Source organism: Tupaia chinensis, unplaced genomic scaffold (assembly GCF_000334495.1).
Source record: "Tupaia chinensis unplaced genomic scaffold, TupChi_1.0 Scaffold148234_1, whole genome shotgun sequence".
In the NCBI taxonomy this organism is placed as follows: Eukaryota; Metazoa; Chordata; class Mammalia; order Scandentia; family Tupaiidae; genus Tupaia; species Tupaia belangeri.
In genome coordinates, this window is record NW_006208084.1 from 5,253,034 (window position 1) to 5,265,578 (window position 12,545).

At 41.3% G+C, this 12,545-nt stretch overlaps 1 protein-coding gene across 1 annotated transcript in view; it reads right to left on the reverse strand.

Moving 5' to 3' along the window:
* Window positions 1-453: 453 nt before the first annotated feature.
* Window positions 454-12,545, reverse strand: part of TCP11L2 (t-complex 11 like 2) — a 51,341-nt gene continuing 39,249 nt past the window's right edge. The window contains exons 9-10 of the mRNA XM_006170362.3: window positions 7,875-8,047; window positions 454-2,766 (exon numbers count right to left, since the gene is read on the reverse strand). Coding sequence (XP_006170424.2) covers window positions 2,678-2,766; window positions 7,875-8,047 — 262 coding nt within the window. The 3' untranslated portion in view covers window positions 454-2,677. The remainder of the gene's footprint in view (window positions 2,767-7,874; window positions 8,048-12,545) is intronic.

Here is a 12,545-nt window from a genome sequence, read left to right on the forward strand (position 1 = left end):
ACCATTTCTCATTGTACTAACCAGGCACTTGGCTGTTGTGCTTTTAACTGTCTTGGCCCTTTAGCAAGTTCCTATATACTCCTCATACTTTAGCTAAAGAATTACCTTCTGCATGACATAGCTTGAGCACTGGAGGAAATGTACACTTATAACCCTTGTTACACTGCACTGTAATTGATCACAAGTTTATTCTTCCTGCTAAATTATAAACTTCTTGAGGACATCATCTGCTGACTCATCTACATAGAATGACACCTGGGAGACTTCTAGGCAGGCGCCTAGCAGATGCTCGATAGGCGTTTGTTGACTGACTACTGACTGAATGAATGAACATGAGCTGATATCTCTAAGGCTCTGATGATCAGCACAAGAATTATTCTAGAACTACAATAAAGAATATCTAATATTCTAGTCCAAGCTACACAAATGTGTTCTAGAAAAAAAGACATTGGGTATCATGAAATAACTTTTAATGTTTTAAAACTTAGTGAGTGCACACAATACATGTTTCAGCAGAATGAAAATATATGTATGGCGTTTAATATTTGCATTACAAAACAAGACCATATTAGGAAAACCTCAAAAGTAGAAGTAAACATGTAAGTAAAAACCAAATAAGCAACATGCTAAGGGATATGATTTTTAAAATCCTAATAAATGTAGTTGCTTAAATCCAGAGTTGAGACACTGTGATTTACTTTGCTACTTAAAAAAAAAAAAAAAGCAGAATGCCCTTCATTTTAAATGCATTTTTAAAAATGTTTGCACATTGTTTTCCTGCTAAAAACTACAATATAATCAAGTATATAAAAGAGTATCAGCTGGATTCCAATCTGATAGTTAAAAAGTACACTACCTGCTAGGTATGCAGTTCACCTCAAAAAGCAATATAAAACTCCCCTATATATTAGCTTTCATGAGTACAGTTGAAAACTACTACAGTTTAAGGGAAAACGAAAAAAAAAAAAGTCTTCAGCACCTTATGGTTTCTAAGCATAGGAAAATGTGGATAAAATGAGATCACAGGAAGAGGGAAAAAATGAGTAAGACGAATGATGTGGTCTTTAGTAAAATTGCACTTACACACAGTTGCCTAAATGGACAGAATGCTGCGTTATGTGCGGGGCTGTGTGAAAGACAGACTGACACTCAGAACGCCCTCAAATTCCGGCAGACGCTCCCAAATGCAAAGACTGGAGATAATTTAGCCAAACAATCACTTTCTGGAACTTTATAAAAGTAACATCATGGTGATGGGGGTTGTGGGGAGGAAAAGGGGCTTGGGAAAGAAATGATCCTCTACTTCCTACCCACTTCTCCCCAAGTGATGAAGGTTCAATGAGTCCTTAGAAAACAAAATAATCAAAAAATGTATTTAATATAAATACAGCACTGTCTAGACCAAATACTCCCTGACCGTAGTGCTTCCTTCAACACTCCAGAAGGAGTCTGCAATTCCAGGACAGCACATTTCCCTAACATTCCAATGACAACTGGTGTCCAGCTTTGCAAAGTTGGATTTAATGCTCAAGAATGGCAAATGATAACGAGACAGAAGAGCATCTTAGCAGGGTAAAGATTGAATCGGCATTTGCTAGTTAAATTACATGGCTGAGGAATCCAAAGTTTAATGATTTCTTTTTCTGATGTGAACTTGACAGAGAACAAGATCTCATTTTATTGTTAATGGCTCTTCCTCTCATCACAAGTAAACCAATTCAAACCGGTCCTGCCTTACGTAAAAATACTAAAATCTTACATAAATCATATCAATGGCCTGAGAAATGCAAAGACTTCACTAAGAAATTTGTGCAAAAATTGTTTTTCTCAGAGACCAGGATAATTTGTAAGAAGAAACCAACCTATAGAATAAAATTTTAGAAGGGATTTGGTTCTATTTTCACTAAGGGAACAGAGGAGTTTTTATCTAAAAGTTGTAGACAGCATTAAAATGCACTTAATAAATCGAAATTCTAAATAAATACTGACAACTGGCATTGTAAAATGTGACTTGAAACATTTGTAGAATTTGAAGACTTACTATGTATGTTCTATTACATATTAATAAAATGTAATGGTACACTTTAAATATAATTTGTATCATTTATTCAGAACATCGATTCCCTTGGTTATTCTCACAACTTTCAACCCTATAAGAAGTTGTACCCATGTTAAAAATCATTAGATTTGATAGTGACAAGTAAGGAAAACAACTCCTTATGGGTTGAATAAATAAGCCAAGTACAAATGCTTAAGAAAACATTTATAAGTATTACGTAGGTAATATAATTAATTACAAATTGCTTTCTGTTCGTTAAAAATGTCTATTTTAAACTTGAAAATGACGTAGAAATAGGGCCTATGTGATGTGCGTGTCTTCTGTAATGCTACTGGGTAACACGGAGTCAGGCTAACGCTGCACCACGGACAGCACTGAAGACGAGCTGCAGCTAGGATGCCATCGGTGGAAATGGACTTGGTACCACAGTGCTGGATTTCCAATCTCCTATCCAGTGTCAGGTCCCCTTTAGTTGGTAGGAGGTGAAGCAGCCACCTTTCCCATGGCTTCCTCGCTGAAGAGCAGCTTTCGCAATATGTTTGCATAGAATGGTCCATACACTTGTTTGTTGAGATTCACAATGTTTGCATACTGAGAGCCCAGTGTTTCTAGCTCCTGCTAAATGAAGTGAGGCCTCATGGGAGGCATGCATTTTTGAGGGCTTGGAAGACAAAGCAGGCTTTTCATATATAGCTGGATTCGTTTATCTGAAGGAAAAAAACAAAAACAAAAACAAAAACAGGATTTGTTTATCTACCCCTTATTAAAGTACATCATTTTTTAAAGTTTTTGTGTGTGTGTGTTTTGTTTTTCCCTTTTTTGCCATAGGGCATGGGTGCTCATCAGAGAGAGAGGCAGAGACAGTAAAAGGGAAAGTGAGAAATCACCCACTCCCAGGGGATTGTGGCCATGCTACAATCACTTCTCCTCCATTCTCTTTTCAGGATTTTAGGTATGAGCACATGTGCCCAGCATGATTTTCAAGTTGCTGGGTCCGGGACTCGAACCACAGTAGGTTATGTAGGAATCCAGCGCCTTCACTGTCATGCCACCTGCTGGCCCTAAAATGCATCATTTTTAAAAGCAAGAACAACTAACTGTAGTAGGCCGATTGCAATAATGTTTCTAGTTCTTGGCCCCTCCCTGTAACCATGCCCTTTACCAGGTGGCTTTGCAGTTGCAGTTCCTCCTATCAAGGGCTGCGGTCTATTTCTCCATCTCTTGGATCTGGACTTTATGACTTGCTTTGATTAATACAGAATGTGGTTCAAGTATCAGCATGCCGGGGCTAAGCCTAGGCCTCAACAGACATGGCTCACTTCTACTCTCTCTATCTATATCTAACACCACCATATGAACAGGTCTCTACTTGTTGGAGGATGGGAGACATGTGGAGAGAAACTCAGCTGTTCTATCTGTGCACATCCTAGACCAGCCTGTGGTCGATCAATTTCCAAACACCTGAGAGATCCCAGCCAAGATCAGCAGAGCTACATCCCCAGGCCACAACTGACCACAGATACATGAGTGAGTCTGACCATAGGTGTGTAAGTGAATCTGGCAAGAGCAAGAGAACTACTCCATGGCCCCCCCAGGTTTGGAGTAATAATAAATGCTTATTGTTTTAAGCTTTGGATTTGAGGTAACTTGTTATGCAGCAACAACTGACTGATAGGAAAATGTAGAACCCTGTGGGGAAAGATAAGCAATAAAATTAATTGGTAATATTCACAACTGTAGTTATGTACCCTAAGGCTGAGTGTGTAAACTGGTACTACTAATTTGGCCCACACAGTATTTTTCAAAAACTAGAAGCCATTTAAAATTAGAAATCCAAATTTCTGGTTCTTGAAATATCCAGAGATCTGACAAACTCGAGGGTCCAAATTACTACATGGCAAGGGTGATCACACATTAGGTTTCCCTAGAACAGGCAAAAGTTCACATATGTTATCCTGGAATAATTAGAAAGAGCTCTAAAAAATGTCCTGGTTAGTCAATAAACTATACAGACACCCTACACATGCCCAACAACATGACATTCTATGACATTAATGAAACTCTTATCTTCAGACATTTCTCCCCAAAACACTTGTTCCAGCCAGATCTGACCTAGAACTCAAAGTTTCCAATGCCATGTTTAGAATTGCTTCCTCTTACTAGGACGCCCTTCCATTCATCTCATCTGTGGGCTTCCCTACTCTCTGTTGGCAGACTACCTGCCATATTACTGTAGCTCGAGAATACCATGCCCATGCTGCTGCTTGAGATGCGTCTTCTCCCTTTTTAGACAACAAACTCTTTGAAAGTGAGGGCTATGTCCTTTTTAATCTTTGCATCCCTGCTCTGGCACGTGGCAGGTACATCATAAATGCTAACTGAGTTTAAGTAAGAATGGAATGAAAAAAGATCTATAAACACCAAACTGAAAACGATGAGAGCCAGGGGGAAAATGGGGAATGGAGAAGGCAGGCAAAGATGACTTGAGCATTGTCTGTACTTTTTCAACAAGGAGAAGTTATTCATGTATCATTTATGTAACTGAAAATTACTTTTAAAAAATCATAGATGGTGAGTCAGCAGGTGGCGTGGAGATTAAGGCACTGGACTTCCGACAGTGAACCATGCTGACTGCATGGTTTGAGTCCTGGACCAGCAGCTTGAAAACACACCAGATGGGTGTATGCGTGTACCCAAAACTCCAGAAGAGTGGAGGAGAAGGGATTGTGGTGTGGCCACCCCCCGGGGGTGATTTCTCACTTTCCCTCTTTCTGTCTGTGCATCTCTCTCTGGCAAGCACATGTGCTCTATTGCAAAACTTAAAAAAAAAAAAAAAAAAAAAAAAGGCTATACGCTATACCTTAGGCATGGAAATAATCTAATAATGTACATAACAAGTAATCTATAAATAATTTTTACCTGTTTTTGCAAGCATTTGGGAAAAAATGGCTTGAAAGAAAACTCCCTTCCTAATTATCTTTTTAAAGGTTAGGAATGCAGTAGAAATTGTAATCCCTTTGGTAAATAAATAGCACATTGACTAAGAACAAAAGAAGGTTGACTATGCATACACTGGACAGGTTAAGAAAACCATGCTAACACTGGCCAAGCCCGTCTTATGTCTTAGGGACCTAAGTATTTAATTTAGTCTAACTCCTCCAGAAAATTAAGAGTTAACTGGGTACTAAATTTCCCCTTAGCCAGGCTGCCTGATTCTCACAGGCCTAGGTCTATATCCTCCACAGATATGATCCAAATACTTTCTTGCAATAAGGTTTAAAGAATGAAGCCTTTTGAAGCCGTTATTACACCAACAAGTGGTTATATCCCCTCTGCAGACGAGCTAGTTTTTAGGCCACGACTGAAGTGATGGAAGCAGTTGTCCAGCTAAGAGCAGCCAAACAGAGTCTCTGCCAAAGGCGTGTCCTGGCTTTCAGAGCTGAAGGAGTGACTCTCGAGTGAGTCACTTAAGTTGCTAGGGCAACAGTACTTCATACAAGGCTAAAAAAAAAACATGCTTTCAATTTGCAAAAAGCCTGGGAAAGTTGGACTGGGAAGCGCTGAGTGAACAAAATTTGCTTTATGAGATTTTAAGAGGACACTGGGGTGGGGCATCTCCCGGCCCCCAGCTTCCCTTTCCCTTCTGACATGTCAGGTCCTTCCCTTATCTACAGCGAGGGCACAGAGTCCACTCTGACACTTGGGCCACCCCACCAACAAGCAGCAGGGCTCCAGCTCTAACTGCTGTGCTGGTCAGAGCCGTTAGCAATGCGAGCGCTGGTGTCAGGCTATGTGAGAATCTCAATTCTGCCCCAGCCTAGTTATGTAACCTCGAGTGAGGGTTACTTAACCTCTCCAAGTCTCCCATCCCACAAATACTTATTAAATGTCATCTACGGGCTCAGTATTATATGGGGACATGGCAGTAAACAAACATGTACCCCGTCCTCCTGAGGCCTACACCCTAGTGGGGATCTGACAGGGTGAGGCAGAGCCTGCTGGACAGTATCTTAGTCCCTGTACATTCCTCTTCCTCCCAGGAACACAATCTCCCTGCTGGAGACAACACACTGTGAGGACAGACACGAGTCAGCATATGAGGGTACACAGGTAAGGGCTGTCACAGGTGGCTGTGCTTATGCTCTGCTTGTCCCCGCTCATAAGTGGCTTCTCCTGCCACCCACGGTGCTGTGCACCAAGGCTGCTCTTCTCTGGGGATGGAGTTGAAATCCTGAAGAGCATGGATCCCCAGGATCCTATGTCCTCAAAGGTAAGGTTGAGAAAAGTCATTTAGAACCTCAAATAAATAATAAAATGTATTTGAATACTTAGGACAGCCACTGCTATACTTTGCAAACTTGCAGATGAGTCCTGGAATGCTAGTACATTCTAATTCTATATTCCCTTTTCTTTCTCATCTTTCTTCTTCAGCTTTGGTAGTAGAAACTTGCTCTCGGGACCAGAAGTTGGGGTAACGGCTATGTTGCTGGACTCCCATGTAGTTGACCGTGGTTTGAGTCCCGGACCCAGTGGCTTAAATTCACACCGGGTGTGCCCAAGATCTTGAGAGAAGAATGGAGGAGAAGGGATTGTGGTGTGGCCATCCCTCCTGGGGCGGGGGGTGATTTCTTGCTCTCTGTCTCTCTCTGTCTCTCTGGCAAGCACATGTGCCCCACAGCAAAAACCCTCTCGGGAAAAAAAAAAAAAAAGAAAAGAAAAGAAAAAATAACTTGCTTTCTGCCACATACCAGCTTCTCCTTCTCCCCCTTCTTATGGTCATGGTACCCTGATTTCGTTCTGGGGAGCCATCTCTTCCCTATTCCCCTCAGGTGGTACAGGTAAAGCTGACTTCACCCTGGCTCCAGAACGTGGCACATGCCTTGGGCTTCCCCTTCTCATGATTTTGGTCATCATGACTGATCAAAGAATGGGCTATGTCCTTCAGTCAGGCCAACAGGAGCCAAGAATACTCAATGCCAGCTTCACTGTTGGAGCTAACAGGGAGGCAGACTCCTGATTTTTTGTTTGATTTAAACATGGAAAGGTGCAGGCTGGAGCTGCAGCTATCTTGCTACCATGAGAAGAGTCTGCAAAGGCAGCCGGCCCAGAGGAAGGTGGTGCTCAGAGACAAAGACAGGGCAGCTCATACCAGCAGTACTGTCCGAGCTCTGACTAAGCGACATCAGCAGCCACCCCTTCTCTTAGTCTTTTCAACTGAATGAAAAAAAAAATGCCCCTATTGCTTAAGCTACTTTAGAAGTTTATATTCGTCACAGGCAGCAGAGAAAGTCGAATACATTCTCTAGTTTCCCAGCTCACCAACAGAGTTTGACACTGAGACAGTCACTTGTCTCGCCAACAAGTACAAAAAGAGCCCACCTACTGACACTTGCAGTTCAGAGACTTTTTACTCTTTGTCCTGTTAAGCCTGACCAAGAATGGTGGCCTCCGTTCTAGGCTTGCTCACAGCAGAGCTGATATGTACTTTCTGTGAACATTTTGCCCATGGCTGGAGTTGTTTTATTGATCTAGGATTTTAATATTACTGGCAGTACTGTGTTACTTTCTTCCAAAAATCTATTCATTGGATAGTTAAGATAACAGGACTGAAACATCCCCCCGTTCTACTACATAAAACCAAAGAAGCAGTGAGTCCAAGACTTTTGAAAATATTATTTCTTTACATTTTTAGTATTTATCCTCCAAAAGTAGGTAATGTATTTAAGACTAAAATCTGGATGGTACTTAACATTAGTTAAAATCAGCAAGTTAAAGGAAATTGAAATTGAAGCATAATCAAAACAGGAAGACTCACCGATCAGGGACCGGATAGGATTGTCCTCCTCTTCAACACTTGAAAACTGACCTACAAGATTAGCTTGAACCTCCGCGTTTAATGTGGGTAAACCTCTCTCCACCAAGGTCTTGTTAATCTCAACACATGTTTGAACACCAACAGAATTCAGGACTTCCTTCAAGTTAAAGGTTCTACAATAGGTAAAAGGAAATCATATCAGGGAATGTTTTTCTTTTTCACGGGTTTTGTTTGTTTGTTTGTTTTCTTTAATACATTAGTTTGTTTCAGATGTTTATTAGTTTTCTCTTATAGAGGCAATAATTAGCCCTATTAGAATGAATTTAGGAAACAGTAACTCTTGGGACCAGCCGGTGGTGTAATGGCTATGTCGCTGGACTCCCATGTAGTCAATTGTGGTTCAAGTCCCGTACCCGGTGGCTAGAACTCACACTAGGCGTGTGTGCATGAGTGCCCAAGACCCCAAGAGGAGAATGGAGAAGAAGGGATTGCAGCATGGCTATTGCCCCTGGGGGGTGATTTTTCACTTGCTCCCTCTTTGTCTTTCTGGTGAGCGCATGAGCCCTATAGCAAAAACCTCTTCCAAACCACCCCCCCTCCCAAAAAAGTAATTCTTCCCAACCACCAATCTTCATATGTAGCAATTTCTTTTCTTTTATTGCCAGGGTGCACATGCACTTTCCAGAGAAGGAGAAAGAGCTAGAGAGAAAGAGGGAGCCTTCGATGGGGTGTGATCCCACCACGCTTCTTTTTCCTCCCTTTCTATATCCTACCAGGATTCTGTGCAGGCATGCACATGCCCCAGCGTGTTTTTCAAGCCACTAGGGATGGGAGTTGAACCATGGTTGGCCATGTAGGATTTGAATCTCTTAACAATTAAGCTTTGGGACAGGTCACTAGCAAATTTTTAAGTGTTTAAAACCATTCAGTTGTGTAGGTAGTGTTTAAATAGGAAAGCATAGGCAGAAAAATGTGGTTCCTGAAAAATGTTTGCACCACTGTTCACGTGCAGGGTTATGAGAAACAAACAGAAAACACAATGAACTGAAATCCTCTCATCTGAGTGTATTCATTCACACATTTTAAAAAAAGTGCTTGGGGGACCAGCAGATGGTGTAATGGTTACCTTGCTGGACTCCAACATGGCTGACTACGGTTCAAGTCCTAGACCTGGCAGCTTGAAATTCAGGCTGGGCACACATGTGTGCATGCCAAATATCCTGGGAGGAGAATGGAGGGGAAGGGTTTGCAACAAGGCCATTCCCCCAAGGGGTCATTTCTTGATTCCTGTTTCTCTCTGTCTCTCCAGGAAGTGCACGCACCCCCCCCCCAAAAAAAAGAAAGAAACAAAGAAACAAAGGAAGGAAGAGCTTGGAAAGTGAGGTTCAATTCATTTCTCTATAGCTGAGCAACCAAACAACAAATGAAGATATTCAGAGGTCAAATGACCTAAAACTCTTGCCTGATCATAATAAAAAAATAAGCTCTTTCCCATTACTGTTTTTAAGTAACTGATGAAAAATCCCAAATACAAGGGTACTTTATAAAAATTTGTAAAGAAATAGAATTAAAGTATGAGTCTCTTTTGGTACAAAACACTTAAACTCTATGCATAATTTTTTCATAATATACATTTTCCTTTATGAGGACACCTCTTAGAGAGAGTCCAAAAAAACTATGAAAAGCAGTTAAGTGGGTTATTTAACAGGTAAGGAAAAATGGTAATTTAATAGGTAAGGATGGGCTGGCCTTATTGCTCAATGGTTAAGTGCCGTGCATGGGAGCTTGATCCCACATAGTCACAAAGGTTTAGATCCCAGTCCTGGAAGCCTGAAAAACACATTAGGCATGTGTGCATGTACACTCAAAGTCTTAACTGAATGGAGAGATGAAAGAGGGTTGCAACATGGCAAGATCCCATTGGGGAATCCTTTCTCTCTCTCTGGTAAGCACCTCTTTTCCTTACTTAAATGTAAGTAAGGGAAAAAAGGTAATTAGAAAAAGCATTTGTTGGGTCCATAATAATGAAAATTATATTTTTACTGTCCAAAAAGGGTCATTAAGATAAGTGGGTGCAGAGGGACCAGCAGTTAGCGTAATGGCTATGTTGCTGAAATCCCATGTAGCCGACCACAGTTCGAGTCCAGACCTGGTGGCTTAAACTTATGCCAGGCGTGTGTGTGTGCATGCGTGCCCAAGATCCTGAGAGGAGAAAGGAGGAGAAGGGGTTGCGGCATGGCCATCCCCCCTGGGGGGGTAATCTCTCGCTTTCTGTCTCTCTGCTCTCTGTCTCTCTGTCTTTCTGGCTAGCACACATGCACTAAAACCCCTCAAAAAAAAAAAAAAAAAAAAGATAAGTGGGTGCAGGGGCCAGTGGATGGCATAATGGTTATGTTGCTGGACTCCCATGTAGTCGACCACGGTTCAAGTCCCAGACTTGGTGACTTAAAAATCATATCAGGTGCATGTGCATGCATGCCCAAAATTGTGAGAGGAGAATGGAAGAGAAGGGACTGCAGCAAGGCCATCCACCCTGGGGGGGGGGAGGGTGATTTTTCACTTTCCGTGTCTCTCTCTATCTCCAGCTAGCACACATGCCCTAGCTAAAGTCTCTCTCTCAAAAAAGAAAAAAGATAGGTGGGAATTAAAAGGTGAGAGGAAGGGTACAGTGGTAGGAGGCAGTGGGGCGGAGTGAGTTAAAACCGTAATCTGTGGTGCCATGCACCAACCCTGGCTCTACCCGAACTTAACTATATTGGCTCTCAGCTGATTGTCAGGCACATTGTAAATGCTTAATAAGAAGGAAAAGAGAAAAACAGTTCATTGTTTTTATCATTAACAGCAGTAAGAAATAAATCCTCATCGTTCTGCCTTTACCGAAATTTGTTCCACACACACACCAGACCTTTGGGGCTCTACAATCCAAGGGTAGGCTGTGGCAAAGTTTTCAATTCCCTGACTTTTTATCAACCACAAAGCATTGCCTTATCTTTCTTCTACTTTTAGTGAGTGAGTTTTTATGCTAAAGGAAAAGCCATTGCTTCCTATTCATGATAAAAGGGCAAAACTCTTGCTAGTTTTCAAAATGCATCATCAAACCAAATATAAATGACATCCGGGCCTACTATTTGGGATCATCTGCTTCTTTATATTATAAATGCTATTAACTCACTCATAACAAGGATAATTGAAAATAGACTGAATTAATTTCCTAACACAGGGGAAATTTTAACAAAACAATAAAATAACCAGACAACTATGCGTGTCAGAACTATAGAGGGTGATTAATATCTAAACAGTTACTGATAGCTAACATTCACTGAGCACATACTATGACCAAGACACCTGTACTAAGAGTTTCAATTAATCATCTTCTATTCGCACAACTTCAATAAAATTCACTATACACATGAGTTATTACTCGCTTTATACAAGTGAGAAAGTGAGGCGTAGAGTGATTCAGGAACGTGTTCAAGCATGTGTAACACGTCAATTGTGGAGTTGGGATTTAAACTCTGGTCTGATCTGTTCTGAAAGTCTGTCCTCTTAGTAACTACTTTTTGTATGCTTTAATATTTATGCAGCATTGCCTGTTTACTAAAGGCTTAATAAATAAAGTTTCTGAAAAGTAACAGCTACCTAGTGTGGGAAACTGCTAAGACAGGAACAATGCTTGGGCCAACAGGTGGCATGGGGATTAAAGTGCTGGATCCCACATGGCCAGCTACATGGTTTGAGTCCCAGACCTGGCGGCTTGAAAATCACTCCAAGCAAATGTGTGCGTGTGCCCAAAATCCTGAGAAGAGACTGGAGGAGAAGGGATTGCGGTGTGGCCATCCCCAGTGGTGGGGGATTTCTTACTTTCTCTCTCTCTTTCTCTCTCTGACAAGTACATGTGTACAATAGCAAAGTGAAAAAAAAAATGATAAGACCAATTGCAAAATCAGACTTTTTTGTCACTCCAGGTATTGGGTCCTACAATACGAAATAAATGATCATGACAGGTTAACACCAGAATCAGTAGAAACAGCAGGGCCTTGCAATAGATTTTATCAGGTAACCTACATGCTGAGTAATGGGTGGGAGGATGGGGATGAAAGAAAACGTCTCCTCAATGACAAGAATAGAGAGGACTTCAAGGAGGACCAGCAGAATGAGCTGACCCATAGAAACATCTAGCCATTGACGAAGATTAGGAATTTTTTGACTTGGACAGGATTTCTTACAGGATTATCTAAAAGCAAAATCCAAATGGGACCCTAGCGTTCAATGGAAGTATGGTATTGGACAAGAATTTAGCAAAAACAAATTTTAATTTTACTTCCATGATCAGTGAAGCCACTACACATTTCATAGCAGAGAAATTAAGGGGTCCAAACAACTGAACCTGAAAAGCCCTCTTTTTAAAAAAATAATTATGTAATTTCATTTATTATTATTATTAATAGTAGTGGTAGTATTTGTAATCCATCAGAGAGAGAGAGAGAGAGAAAGTGAGAAAGCAAGCTGCCAGGACCAGGACTCGAACTGCAGTTGGCCATTTGGGAGTCCAGAGCCTCAACCACCACATTACCTGTTAGCCCCTGAAGAGCCCTCTTTGATAGGGCAATTTTAAACACTGAGCTTGGTGGATTTCTGGTTTTCGTTTGTTCAACAGCACCATCAACAAAA